This window comes from Hippocampus bargibanti, linkage group LG15 (assembly GCF_051943395.1).
Source record: "Hippocampus bargibanti isolate YZ-2025 linkage group LG15, ASM5194339v1, whole genome shotgun sequence".
NCBI lineage: Eukaryota > Metazoa > Chordata > Actinopteri > Syngnathiformes > Syngnathidae > Hippocampus > Hippocampus bargibanti.
The window spans coordinates 11011696-11025240 of NC_142748.1; the positions used below are offsets into that span (position 1 = coordinate 11011696).

Genomic DNA, 13545 nt, shown 5'->3' on the forward strand with positions numbered 1-13545 from the left:
GACTGGATGTGGGCGTGTTTTTTTGCGCGAATGCGGAAGTAAGCCGCACGGGGCAACCATCAATTTTGGTTGCATTCGCATGGCGGCAGCGGTCGAGAGCGAGCCCGCGGCCCGCTCTCGCGCCTGCCTGTGCGTCCTTTGCGGTCTTCCGGCTGCGGGGAAGTCCTCCCTGTCCCGCAGCGTCTGTCTCGCCGCGAGAAGACGCGGGTGGAGAGCCGCCGTGGTGCCGTACGACCGGCTGATCCCCGACCAGGCTTTTCAACCCCGGGAGGCGAAAGACGACGACGACGACGCTGCTGCGTCAAAAGAGGCGGTAAGCTTTTAAATGGCGCCTCGCGTTTACTGTTGACCATTACAGCTCACCACTTGTCTTCCGGTTTGCTCGAGTTACGTCACTTTAATGCGCCGACACCAGCAAGGATGCAAGCGAATCGATACGTTTGCGTTTAGCCCCCAGAACGGAGCCGTGTATGTTGTGATAGGGCAATTTTTGGCGTTGTTCTGAGCTGTTAGCTATAATAAACGTGTGAAAAGTCCACCGGCTGTCAACACACGACGCCATTCCATTCAAAATGGAGTTTAAAAATGACCCTCTGTTAAAAATAAAAGGAAAAACTCGTCATGCAGACGTCGGAAAACTGAATTCATTGAGCCTGACTTTCCATTTGATCTTTCCCAGCGTACAGATTGGAAGATCCACCGAAACGCAGTGTTGCGTTGCCTCCAGAAGTTCCTGGAGAAACAGGAAATGCCGATGGAGCCTCCGGGCGACGGCGCGATGGACGGGACTCCATGGGAACGCCGCTCCCGCGCCCTCCTGACGCCACCTCTTGACCACGCGCGGTCCGACGCGGCGCCGCTTTTGATGATTCTGGATGACAACTTCTACTATCCAAGCATGAGATATGAGGTCTTCCAGCTGGCCAGGAAGTGTACGTTTTTGCATTTGGACACACCCAAGACAGCTTTGTTGTCTTCCCCTCGGTTGTCCAAAATGCGCTGAAATGTTCCGCCGTTGCAGATTCGCTGGGCTTTTGCCAGGTGTACGCAGAGTGCCGATTGGATCTGTGCTTGAGTCGGAACGAGGCCCGGCCTCGTTCCGTCCCCGCTGAGGTGATTGCGGAGATGGCAAAGCGTCTGGAGTCTCCGAATCCGAGGAAAAACCCCTGGGAGGCAAAGAGCATCGCCGTGGACACCACAAACCATTTGTCGGAGTGTGACGTGTAAGCTCAACGTGTGAACTGAACGACGTTGTTTTTTTTGGTCTGTTTTGTTGACATTGACATCTTTTTTTTCAGTCAGAAGGTGATGGAGTTGATCTTCTGTGCGCTCAGCGACCCTTTGAGCCCATTTGAGGACAACCTACAACAGAAGGTATGGAAAAGATTGTCATGGATGACTTTTATTTACCTTTATCTGACTATTTTTGCAAAGAGATGTTGTGGCCTCAATCGCCCTTCTATTGGCTGTTTTTCAAGCCATTTTTTCAAAATGGCGACACTGAGGTGGTGAACTTGAACCTTGCAGGAGGCAGACCGCCAAAAATGCGCCACCAGCGTGCTTCACCAGGCTGACCAGGCCTGTCGCCGTCTCATTGCCGAGGCCATGAAGGAAGCCAAAGGTCTGCTACATTCTTCAAGCTTTTATTTTGAAGGGGGTTGATTTATATTGTTTTACTTTGAACGTGTCAGAACAGTCATTTCGATATTGTTTTCAAATGTAAGCCATTTTTGCTCGTTTCAAACCCAAAAAGTTTCAAGTAGTTTGAAGTCGATCCACTAGATGGCGCCATTTGACGCTTTTTGCATCTCCACTTTATTGAAATGGATTTGTGGTTCTTTTTTTTTCAGAAACCGGCGTACCCTCTCAACACATGAAGTCTTTGGCTGCTCAAATGAGCGAATCCAAAGCGCAAGTCCTCCAAAATCTACGCGGGCACTTTGTTCCAGACCGAAACTTTAGCCCAAGAGAGGACGACGTGGACGTGGACATGGACGTGGACGGCGCGTTGAAGACGGCGTTGACGCAATTTGACCGTGAAAAGCGACGCCTCGTCATGGAAATAGTCCAGCAACATTCCAGCGTTTAGCCAGTGAGTGTGTTTAAACATAGAAAAACTAAAAATCCTGCACTTTCAAATAAGAATGTCGCCTTGATACTGCTTCCAGTTAGAAAACCATTTCAAATCGAAGAAAAATTGAAGGACTAAAAAGGCTCCGTTGGCGCGTCAAGCTAACCACGCTCTCATTTAGAATGTGTCAAATAGTTTTTGGCGAGCGGCGGTGACCGATTGCGGCCGGTCACTTCCTGTGCTGCCCTTGAGCAAAATGGCACGCAAAGTCGTACGTGTCGGCGCACTCGTGGCCGCACACGTTGCAGCGGAAGGGATGCTCGTAGACGTGGCAGCCCATGTGGATGGTGTACAGGACGTTGTCGGGGAAACGGATGCGGCAGTGCGGGCACCGCTGCGGCTCGTCGCCTTCCGGGACCTGGGCGGCGAGGGGCGCGCCCGCCCGGCCCCCGCCCCAATTGTCGTCGCCGGCGTCCGAACTGGCAGAATATTCGCTTTTGGAGCGCGGCGTGACTCGCCCGCCCGTGACTTCCTGTATCACGATGGCCTTCTCGTCCCCGTTCGGGGTGACGCCGCGGAGGTCGCGGAGGTCAAGCGGCTGCGGCGAGGCCAACCGCTCCGGCCCGTCGGGGTGTCCGTCCTCGGAAGGCGCGACGACGGCGTAGTCCGTCTTGGGCGGCGCCAAATTGAGGAGCGGTCGCCTGCTGAAGCCCGGCGGCCCGCCGCGCTTCTGCGGGGCGGTCAGGCCTCGCTTGGCGGCGAAGGGCGGGCGGGCGACGCGGGCGGGCGGCTGCTTGTGGCGCCGGCGACGGTGGTGCGACAGGTTGCTGCGGTCGCCGCAGCGGAAGGCGCACAGGTCGCACTTGTACGGCTTCTCGCCCGTGTGGGAGCGCACGTGGGCCTCCAGGTGACGCTCGTAGGCCGAGGCGAAGGGGCACAGCTGGCAGCGGTGCGGCTTTTCTCCTGCACGATGCCACCGGGAAGGGAAGGGAAGGGAAGGTCAACCAACGCGTGGCGGCGCTCGCCGGCGCCGGGCGGGCGGGCGGGCGCACCTGTATGGATGCGGATGTGCTCGATCAAGCGGGCCATGCCCTTGTTGGCGTAGCTGCAGAAGCTGCACTTGTATTTGCCGTCGCACGTCCTTTCCAGGCCGTCCATCTGCAGCTCGGAGCCTTCCTCCAAGGGCAGGCTTACCTCCACGGACGGCGCCGACACACCGTTTTGCTCGCTCCTCGGGGCCACTGGTGACAAGGACAAAAACACAAAAGGGACGGCGATGATGATGATGATGATGATGATGATGAGCTCCCCATCCAAGATGAGGGCAAAGTGCACCTGGCTCCTTTTCCTCACAAATGGAACCCGAGATCATGTTGACGTGCTGCGTTTGCTGCGTCAGGTACTCTTGAAATTCCCGGACGAAATCCACCGGTTCCGTCTTGATTTCCTCCATGCTGCTCCCCAAAGAGCATCCCCGAAAAGGACGCCGACTCGCCGCGGTCGATCCAGGATGGGCTGAAAACCGCGCTCGCTCGACCCGCCGCGGATGCTAGCGACTCGGCTAACGTTAGCGCGCCGTCGCCGGCCCCGGACGGCGGCGGTCCTGCCGCGACGGCGTGATCCGCGAAGACTATCGAGCGTCTGATAAGATGGAACGTTTCCTGGAATGTTGTCAAATAAGGCCAAAAGAAGATTGTTGACAGCTCGTCAGCTTCGACTCGCTTTCCGACGCGTCATTGCAGTCAGTCGTGGAAAGGGATCCGTTCACGGAAATAGTAATTCTCAAAACTCTGCCGTCATTTTGTATATGCTTGTATTTATATTGTCAATGTATGTCATTTTTCGTCTTCTACGTTCTCGCGTTTATAAATTTGCTGGTATCAAATGGGAATATTTCCATTGTGAAACAAAACAATAAGTTCTCGTTATCGGCTGTTACGGTGGCGGAATATCTGAAACGCAACATCCCCCCACACGTAGAATTGTGTCAGAAAACATGGCCGCCATGTTGACAAGAACTTTGTCGAAGGTAAACAAACCCGCGATCGGTCAAATCGTGTGTTTTGCCTGTCAAATAGCTCCGATTTTTCTTCTTATGTTTAGTTGAAAGCGGCGCGACCTGACGATAGCATTTTGCTAAGGTTATTAGCATAACAGCTCGCGTTGAAATCATTCGCTCATTCCTTATCACTCGATATGACATTTTGATTTATATACACACCTGTAGTACACTTGAGTTAACGTGTCAATCAAATGTGTAATAATTTTGGAAGGGTGGTCTGGGTCCGCTTTATTGGCACGCGTGAGCGTGAGACATGGACACACAGTACGTACACGCACGCCTCCATCACGGAGGTGTGCACGTACTCCAAAATGGACACAAGATGTTGTTGTTGCTCGTTTTAATAGTCTTGCAGACAGCTCGCGAAGTCGTGGGTTGGATGCCAGCCAGGATGGAGGAGCAGGTCCACCGAGTCTGCCCTTGACGTGAACGCCAACCAGCCGGCGGCGGCGGCGGGGTCGAATTTTCCTCCGTTGCAGTCGTATTCCGAAGAGGAGAGCATCATGAGGGAATCAGGCGAGTGCTTGATGGGATCAATGTTGAACTATTGTCTGCTGATTTTGTTTCCCTCTCAGTGAAAAGATACGCCCAAGAATGTATCGCCCCCCTTGTGGCCAAGATGGATGAGCAGTCGTCGATGGATCAAGCCGTGATCAAATCTCTCTTTGAACAGGGCGTAAGTGCTTATTTCCTTCCCCCCAAAAACGTTCCCGGTCGCTTGGCTAATGACGTCTTGCTCGATCCGCCGCGGGCAGCTCATGGGCATCGAGGTTGAAGCGGAATACGGCGGCACTGGCTCCACCTTCTTCTCCTCCGTCCTGGTCATCGAGGAGCTGGCCAAGGTGGACCCGTCGGTGGCCGTGCTGTGCGACATCCAGAATACTCTGATCAACGCGCTGATGATGCAGCTGGGAACGGCGGCGCAGAAGGAGCGCTACCTCAACAGGCTGGCCACCGACACGGTGGGAGCGTCGATATTCGTCACGCGACGCGCATTCCGAGCTCCTCGGACACGGCGCCGTTTGGCCCGCAGATCGGCAGCTTCTGTTTGTCGGAGGCCGAGGCGGGCAGCGACGCCTTTGCGCTGAAGACGCGGGCGGAGAAACGCCACGACTACTACGTCGTCAACGGATCCAAGATGTGGATCAGCAACGCGGAGCAGGCCGGCGTCTTCCTGGTCATGGCGAACGTTGACCCCTCGGCCGTAAGCCCCGCCCTTTTCCCCTCAAATGTGACACGGTTGCATCCCAAATGCTTGGGATGATGTCACGATTCCCGGCCTTTAGCGCTCAGCCGCCGCCTCTCGTCGTTTGCCAACGCCAGGGTTACCGAGGCATCACGTGCTTCATTGTGGAGCGCGAAACGGAAGGCCTGTCCGTCGGCAAGAAGGAAAACAAACTGGGACTGCGCGCCTCCTCCACCTGCCCGCTCCATTTGGACAACGTCAAGGTCGCACCTCGAGGGGGGTCGCCGATGAACCTCGCCACCTTTGCTCATTTGCGTTCTGCGTCCTGCCTGCAGGTGCCCGAGAAGAACATCTTGGGCCGAGCGGGTCACGCGTACAAGTATGCTATCGGAATGCTGAACGAAGGCCGCATCGGGATTGCCGCACAGGTTGTAAAGTCCGATCCAATCTCTTTCACGTACAAAGAAAGACGTTGACGGGGATTTCCTTGCAGATGGTGGGGCTGGCGCAAGGCTGCTTTGATCACGCCCTTCCTTACACGAGACACAGAAGGCAGTTTGGAAAACGGCTCTTTGACTTCCAGGTAAGTCAAACACTCGGCAAAATATTCAAGGGCGCCGCGGTTGTGCGTTTTGGGGGATAGCGGGGCCGGCCAACGGCACCCTCTAGTGGACTTTTTCAGTGTGGATGGATTCCGACGTAGCGCTACTGAAGGCCTGGCCGTGAAATGAAAGTGATGCCACTCGGAAAAGCTTGTGTCCTCTTGCGGTCCAGGGCATGCAGCACCAGATCGCCCACGTGGCCACGCAGATCGAAGCGGCGCGCCTGCTGACCTACAACGCGGCTCGGCTGAAGGAAGCCGGCAGACCTTTCATCAAGGAGGCCTGCATGGCCAAATACTTTTCTGCCGAGGTGACGCCGTTAGGAGCGTTCTGAAGTTGGGGCCAATATGGCGGCAACTGTCGTTTTTGGTCTCCTTCAGGTGGCAACGCTGACCACGTCGAAATGCATCGAATGGATGGGAGGGGTGGGCTTCACCAAAGACTACCCCGTTGAGAAATACTACAGGGACTGTAAAATCGGTACGCGTGCGTACAATCGTGCAAAATATGCGGCCGCCCCAAAATGGTGAAATGGGAACTGCGGGCCAAATGAATCCACATGGAAAAGTTGAATGGCGGAATTCCTTTTGCAGGCACCATCTACGAGGGCACCGCAAACATCCAGCTGTCCACAATGGCCAAATTCATCGACAAGGAGTACGACGTGTAGTCGGAGACCCACTCCAGAGCGCCATGTTACACTGCCGACATCCATTCTTGCCACAAACGGACTGTCCCTTTGTCACTTGTAATATATCCCTTTTTTGTTTGTTTGTTTTTGCGGTGCCGCTTTGTACGGATTTAGCAATGATGATCTTTTGGAAATGTCCCCAGCTGGTTGATGGTCTCCATTTTGAGCGTTCCAGCGCCTTTGTCACGTAAGTCGCGGTTCCTTTTCCCCTTCGCTTTCCTTCCCGCAATTAGAATTTGTCTGCATTCAGAATCAGAAAACCTTTCGTAGTCCCACAGTGGGCGAAATGTTGCACGAGACCTTATTGTGTTCTAACAACAAGCAGGAGAACTGTTACCAAAAAAGTCCAATAAAGAAGAACTCTGGCCTCCCGAACGAGGCAAAATAATTTCTCCTTTGTGCCACAATGTGGCAGCATCTTCTCGCTTCACTTTGACGCTGATGGCCGGTCAAAATGAGAGATGGAACGCTTCGTTTTTTATTTATGGCCTGTAAGTGTTTGAAGTAGCGTAGTCGCTAAGTAGATAATGCTACTGTCGGCTGTCGTTTGCATCCTTTCTCATCGCTCCAAATCAAACTTGAGAACTTGCGCGATAATGGGCTAAATATGGTTGACTGCGAAGATATGAAAGAGGAACAAAAAAGTAGTTTATATTTTGATCTATGTGGGATCATGTTTTCATTCATTGAAGGTGCGTGCGCCTTAGACATGGAAAAAGGTTGAAAATACACCATTGACTCGGGGTGCGCCTTATACACTGGAAAATAGACTAGCCTCAAAGCACATTGTGTTCAAGTAAATGAACACACTTTAAGGTTTTATGCATCTTGAACGTATGCCATCGGATCATGACATTGATTATATCTGTACTTGACTGCTCGATCACTATCACAAGACCTGATGGCAATATGATGAGCCATTGGTTGTCGATCACCTATTTCAACAGGTTCGTTTGTCTTTCAAAAGCTCCATTTTGTGTCCGAATTTCAAGACTGACTTGATGAAAAGCTCCCGAAGGCTGCATGCGGCCCACGGGCCTTAGGTTGCCCACCTTTTGCTCTGACTAGATAAGTGGCTTCTGCCCCCCCCCCCCCCCCCCCCCCCCAAAAAAAAAGCCTTTTCTATTTATTTTGAGGTCTATTCTTCTCCGATTGCAGACTCGCCGCCCATTTGCTGGGCTCTCTGGCCAATCACAAGGACCCAGTGTCTTTTAACTGGGGCTGTCATTTTTCTGTCATCATGACATCTGCGGAAAGAACCCAGCCGGCACGTATTTTCTCTCTGCAGGACCACCAAAAGCACTTTGATTGTGGATCCCCCCACCTCTCCCCCCGCTGCCGAGGTCATATTTTTGTCTTCAACTTTCAATGGTGCGCAACTAAAAGGCGATGGCAGACTCTGACGCGCAACAAGAGACGCGCCAGAGCGCCAAAGACTCCGCGCTCAAGTTTTCCATCAGGAACCTGCTCGCCATGGACGAGCATCCCAAGAAGCCCAGCAGGCCCGGAAGCTTTTTCTCCCGGCTTTCCGATTTGTCCCTCCCCTGCCTGGAGTTGCCCTCCCGGCGCCTCGCTCTGTCTTCAGCGTCCCCTTGGTGGCATCCTTACACGCTCGGTGCTCATCTCAAAACTCAAGGTAGGCGCCATATTTCATTCGATTGGGAATTGATGACAAAAATCCAACACAATTTCCATGTATGGAGTTATTTGGCTTGAGCGCACACATATATATATATATACATATACAAATGAAGTCTTGACTTGCTATATTAGTCATATATTGATATTTGGATATGTTTTCACTTTTATATCCAGACTCCAATTTGCATAGTTAAAAAACAAAGCAATATTTAGCTCCATATTTTGAATGCGTACATATGGCTGCACTACATTTCAAAGACGGCGCCACCAAATCAGTGCAATGAAAATGAAATGGCTGTTTGAGGAAAGAAATGAAATATGAAGTTGCCAATATTGATGACCGATCAGCAATAATCTGAAAAGCGCCACATTCTCTTGCTTTTCTGATGTTTCCTTTTGCAGCTTTGGGGAAGGAGCGAGCGTTCACAACCTCGCCCGACCTCCCCAAAAGCCAACCGGAGCCCAAAGAAGGAAGCCCAGAAGAGGACGAGAGTGAGCCGGAGGAGGACAAGAAGAAGCTCTCCGAGTCGCCGGGGAATTTTCAGCACTGTGACGGGAAGCCCTGCAGGAAAAAGAAAACCCGCACGGTGTTCTCCAGGAGTCAAGTCTTCCAGCTGGAATCCACCTTTGACCTCAAGCGCTACCTGAGCAGCTCAGAGCGCGCCGGCCTGGCCGCCTCTTTGCGCCTGAGCGAGACGCAGGTGAAGATTTGGTTCCAGAACCGCAGGAACAAGTGGAAGAGGCAGCTGGCCGCCGAGCTGGAAGCGGCCAACCTCAACCGCGCCGCGGCGCAGAGGATGGCGAGGGTACCCGTCCTCTACCACCGCGGCGGAGCGGCGGAGGATAGCGGCGGCGCTGGCGCGGCGGGGTCCTCGTCCGGCGGCCAAGCGTCCATTCTGGCCTTTTCTCATCACATGTACTACCCCCACCCGGGTCCCTTGATCGGGCCCCTTTAGCGCCCGAGCGCACCTTCGATAACGCTCGACAGCTTGACGATTGCATTTGTCTTTTTTTTTTTTTTTTTTTCAAGCAACATTTTGGAATTTGGACGCATTCCTTTGTGCTCCTCTCACATCCTGGACATTTATGCGCTTTGTTTGAGGCACAATTTCATAATTGTCCTGAACTGCTTCAAAATGTAAGTGCAAATGTTTTCATGTACAAGGTTGTACATAACGTGTTTGGAAGACTCTTACTCGTGCTTGTGGTGCTCTAAAATGGTGGCATTAAACATTTTAACATGACCTTTACTTGTGAAGATGTCATGATGTCCCAAAAAAGCAACAGCAAAGTGAGAAAGCCATCATTGCGGTCAATTAAAACAACTACAAAGCCAAATATGATTTGTGACTGAAATCCTGTATTTCTTTAAAGTAAAAATCTTTAAAGTATTCCTGTTATATTCTTTTCTAAAAAATGGTGGGGATTTTATCATGATTTTCTTCATGAGTGAATGCCAGTTCATGTTTTGTCCTTGTGCTCCTATAATTATAAAGTCGTTCGCCAAATGGACAAACACTCTATATCTGTCGCAGTTCATTTGTTTCAACGTACTATTTTGACCTAACGATGTTGCCGTCTGACGTCACACAATCTCCATGAAAATCCCCGGAAGTACGCCCGAATTAAACCAACCAATCAGAAAGCAGGCGGCAAGAACGTACGCGCTTCGTTTCATCCAATCGATGGCTAGTTAGCATTCGCCAACCGGTGCACTTAACCCACAAATACCGTTCGCGCTCTCAGTTCGACAACTATTTCTTTGTTTTCGACATTAAAACAAAAAGTCAACTCCAGTTGATAATAAGATATTTTATTAGCTGTGGATACCCCCCCCTCCCAGTATCAATGGTATGTCTATATTCGTCGTCACCGATACGGCTACTAGCATTAGCATTAACAGCTGTCGACAAGACCCGGCTAAGGCTAATTCCCGAATGCGCAAGTTCTCAATGCTAAATATGCCTTTATTCGTTTCTATTATCGCTCACGTCTGTAATGCGAATTAACTGTAATTTACCATCTTTCTACTTGACCGAATTATTTTGGGATTAAGCGAGTCATTTGTGTATCACGTTACTGTTGTCGAAGTGGGCGACGTGGTTCTGAAATCAAGATTTTTTTGGGGTCAGTTCTCGTTCACATTTTGAGGAAGTCGTTGGCATATAAAGCTCGACGGAGATTTACGTCGTGACGACAGTTACAAAACAATCCTTTCATCCTTGTTTTATTCTACCCCAAAACCCATCTGTTTATAATAATAATAATACATTTTATTTCAAGCGCCTTTCAAAGCTTCTAAGGACACTTTACAGTCACAGACAAGCATAGATACAATAATAAATAAAATTCACTGTTTAGTTTAAATCAACTATTTTAATAAATATCATTTATTTATGGTTTTATTCTTCAATGTATTGTTCTTTTAATTGTAAAGTGTCATTGGGTGTTGCGCTTGGACATTCCATGTATTATTATTATTATCATTATTATTATGACCCAGTCAACACCAGTCCGTGCGTCAACCTCCACCGAAATAAATATTTTTTCACAGCACATAACAGAGTCTCCAGCCTATTTTGTGATGCATGTAAGAAAGCAGATTCACGTCCAAGTGAAGAATATTTTTTTTTTCCATATTCAATGCAGACATATCTGACAATAAAGCTGACTTTGACTTGACAAAAAGAATTCTCAGAAGTGTGTCACGGGACGTTGTTGCTTTTCAGAGCATGGTCACGAGTGAGTACAAACTGAACCAAGGGCCAGAAGATGGCATCACTTCGGTCAAGTTCAGTCCCAGCACAGCCCACTTCCTGTTGGCGTCGTCCTGGGACTGCACCGTCCGCCTCTACGACGTGGTGGCCAACACCATGCGCGTGAAATATCAACACACGGGGCCCGTTCTGGATTGTGCTTTTTATGTACGTAGCAGGCTGCGCCTCACTTGAAGATTTGTGTTGAAACGTATTGTTTTAAGAACACGAAAGACCATTTTGCCCCCCCCCCCCTTGCCCTCCAGGACCCGACACATGCATGGAGTGGAGATCTGGATTCAAATTTGAAAATGCATGACTTGAACACAGATCAAGGTATGTGCCAACCAAGCTTGTAATTGTTTGGTATTTCTTCAGATCAATAATTTCTAAACCATGAGTACTAAAATGTGTGCAGTTCAATTGAAAAAGAAACCCAAAACAGATGACTAGTTTTCAGGAGCTAAGTAACAATAAACCCATGAAATAATGCGGTGCTTTTTCTATGCGCGGCGCGTTGTCTAAATTTACGGTGTGGTTTGTCGTTTGGTTTCAGACACGGTAGTCGGAAAGCACGACGCCGCCATCCGTTGTGTGGAACATTGCCCAGAGGTCAACGTCATGGTGACGGGGAGCTGGGACAGGTCGGTCCGACTCTGGGATCCCCGAGCGCCCTGCAACGCCGGCACCTTTACGCAACCGGAAAGGGTATGTTGGCCTTGGGATCTCAAAAAGTGGCCGAGCGTGCCTGACTCTCGATGGTTCAAAGGTGTACACCATGTCCGTGGCGGGCGACCGGCTGATTGTCGGCACGGCGGGCAGGCGCGTGCTGATTTGGGACCTGAGAAACATGGGCTACGTCCAGCAGAGCCGGGAGTCCAGTCTTAAGTTTCAGACCCGCTGCATCCGAGCCTTCCCCAACAAGCAGGTGTGGCCCGGGAAACTGAGGAAAAACTTTCCACTCGCAAATTGCTGAAGAAGTTTGCCGGAAAATTCACAGAAGAAATGGTAGTAGTGCAAGAAGCTATGGAAGGAACGTGTGATCTCAAGATTTTTATGTCGGATTTTTTACAAACAACAAAAAAAGCAACTTCCGAGTGCTTGAGAAGTACAGTGATACCTCAGCTTAAAATTACGGTCGAGCAGAAGAAGGAGATCATCGAGAAACACCAACAAGGTGTGCATTTCTGTGACTTAGCGTCCCACTACCAGTATGCTCAGTCAACCATTGCTACGTGTGGCTATACGTTAGTTTATTTTTTTAATTATAATTCCATAGCACATTTACTATACATAAAGTATATTTTGTGTAGTTTAAAGGCTTAGAAAAGTAGAAAATTATGTTTTATGGGGACCTGGGAACAGATTGTTCTCATTTTAATGTTTTCTTATGGGAAATAAATGTTTGGAAGACAAACTTTTCTCCTTACACACGCTTTCTGGGAACCAATTAAGTTTGTAAACTGAGGTATCACTGTATATTGTGTAGTTCCAAGGCTTATTTCGGAGGAAATTATGTTTTATGGGGACCTGGGAACGGATTATTCTCATTTTTAATTGTTTCTTATGGGAAATAAATATTTGGAAGACGAATTTTTCACCTTACACTTTCTGCAAAGTTCGTCTGAAGTTCGTAAGCTGAGGAATCACTGTATTGAACACCGAAAACGTGACTTGATAGACTTTCAAGGAGGAGCACGAAAAAAAATCTGAAGTAGCAATTTCTAATGTTTGGTTGCGCAATTCCGTTGCCGTCGGCGACTTCTCTCTCTCGCAGGGCTACGTCCTGAGCTCCATCGAGGGCCGCGTGGCCGTGGAGTACCTGGACCCGAGCGCGGAGGTCCAGAAGAAGAAATACGCCTTCAAGTGCCACCGGCTGAAGGACGTGGTGGAGCAAGTCTACCCCGTCAACGCCATTTCCTTTCACGCCGTGCACAACACCTTTGCAACGGGTACGTCGCCCCGCTCGCCCGGATCATCAGAACGGCGCCGCTGATCCGTCCTTCTCCCCTTCCAGGCGGCTCCGACGGCTTTGTTAACATTTGGGACCCGTTCAACAAGAAGCGCCTGTGCCAGTTCCACCGCTATCCCACTAGCATCGCGTCTTTAGCCTTCAATAGCGACGGCAGCATGATCGCCATCGCCGCTTCCTACATGCACGAGATGGGCGACGTCAGCCACCCGGAAGACGCCGTCTACATCCGCCAGGTCACCGACGCCGAAACGAAGCCCAAGTGAGTCCTAGCGCCCGTTTGGCGACGCCGCTCGCTGTCGTCATGTGACAAAGATGGCGAACAGCGCTCCGTTTCGCCACGCGCGAAGCCCTCCTTTCCCCGTCCCGAGCAGAACTTTATTGGGTGGCCATTGCGTTTCAAAGTCTCACTTATATTCCACATCTTTTGTATTTCTGTCACGTTGTTTGTTCTACTGTCGTCAATTCTTCATTAAAAAAACCCCATTTTGAATATGTTTTTTGTGGGCGTGCTCCCTCGGCTCGACCCGGACGGCGGCGGCGACCGACTCAACCGGATCCCCC

The 13545-nt window shown here is 50.5% G+C and overlaps 5 protein-coding genes across 6 annotated transcripts; 4 read left to right on the forward strand and 1 right to left on the reverse strand.

Moving 5' to 3' along the window:
• The first annotated feature begins 21 nt into the window (after positions 1–21).
• Positions 22–4621, forward strand: pstk (phosphoseryl-tRNA kinase). Of its 2 annotated transcripts, XM_089015265.1 has the most exons (7): positions 22–313; positions 680–932; positions 1022–1223; positions 1299–1374; positions 1528–1621; positions 1851–2092; positions 4481–4621. In XM_089015265.1, exons 1-6 carry the CDS (start codon positions 80–82, stop codon positions 2087–2089), a joined length of 1098 nt encoding a protein of 365 aa, XP_088871391.1. In that variant the 5' UTR covers positions 22–79; the 3' UTR covers positions 2090–2092; positions 4481–4621. The 2 variants fall into 2 exon arrangements, with proteins under 2 accessions (XP_088871391.1, XP_088871392.1); XM_089015266.1 differs by lacking the exon at positions 4481–4621 and having other exon boundaries at positions 1851–2126.
• Positions 2274–3997, reverse strand: LOC148887862 (zinc finger protein Pegasus-like). The gene is made up of 3 exons (XM_089015268.1): positions 3407–3997; positions 3124–3312; positions 2274–3034 (listed from the first exon to the last, which is right to left on the reverse strand). Exons 1-3 carry the CDS (start codon positions 3522–3524, stop codon positions 2301–2303), a joined length of 1041 nt encoding a protein of 346 aa, XP_088871394.1. The 5' UTR covers positions 3525–3997; the 3' UTR covers positions 2274–2300.
• acadsb (acyl-CoA dehydrogenase short/branched chain) lies at positions 4044–6984 on the forward strand. Its single transcript, XM_089015264.1, has 11 exons — positions 4044–4100; positions 4481–4649; positions 4709–4809; positions 4889–5095; positions 5167–5337; positions 5457–5582; positions 5655–5747; positions 5813–5902; positions 6094–6231; positions 6302–6401; positions 6515–6984. The coding sequence occupies exons 1-11, from the start codon at positions 4068–4070 to the stop codon at positions 6589–6591; spliced, it is 1305 nt and encodes a 434-aa protein (XP_088871390.1). The 5' UTR covers positions 4044–4067; the 3' UTR covers positions 6592–6984.
• On the forward strand, positions 6658–9762 carry hmx3b (H6 family homeobox 3b). Its single transcript, XM_089015270.1, has 3 exons — positions 6658–6799; positions 7901–8248; positions 8656–9762. Exons 2-3 carry the CDS (start codon positions 8002–8004, stop codon positions 9207–9209), a joined length of 801 nt encoding a protein of 266 aa, XP_088871396.1. The 5' UTR covers positions 6658–6799; positions 7901–8001; the 3' UTR covers positions 9210–9762.
• A 164-nt stretch (positions 9763–9926) lies between these two features.
• On the forward strand, positions 9927–13474 carry bub3 (BUB3 mitotic checkpoint protein). Its single transcript, XM_089014807.1, has 7 exons — positions 9927–10104; positions 10983–11177; positions 11276–11345; positions 11566–11717; positions 11779–11937; positions 12787–12961; positions 13027–13474. Exons 1-7 carry the CDS (start codon positions 10102–10104, stop codon positions 13245–13247), a joined length of 975 nt encoding a protein of 324 aa, XP_088870933.1. The 5' UTR covers positions 9927–10101; the 3' UTR covers positions 13248–13474.
• The last annotated feature ends 71 nt before the right edge of the window (positions 13475–13545 follow it).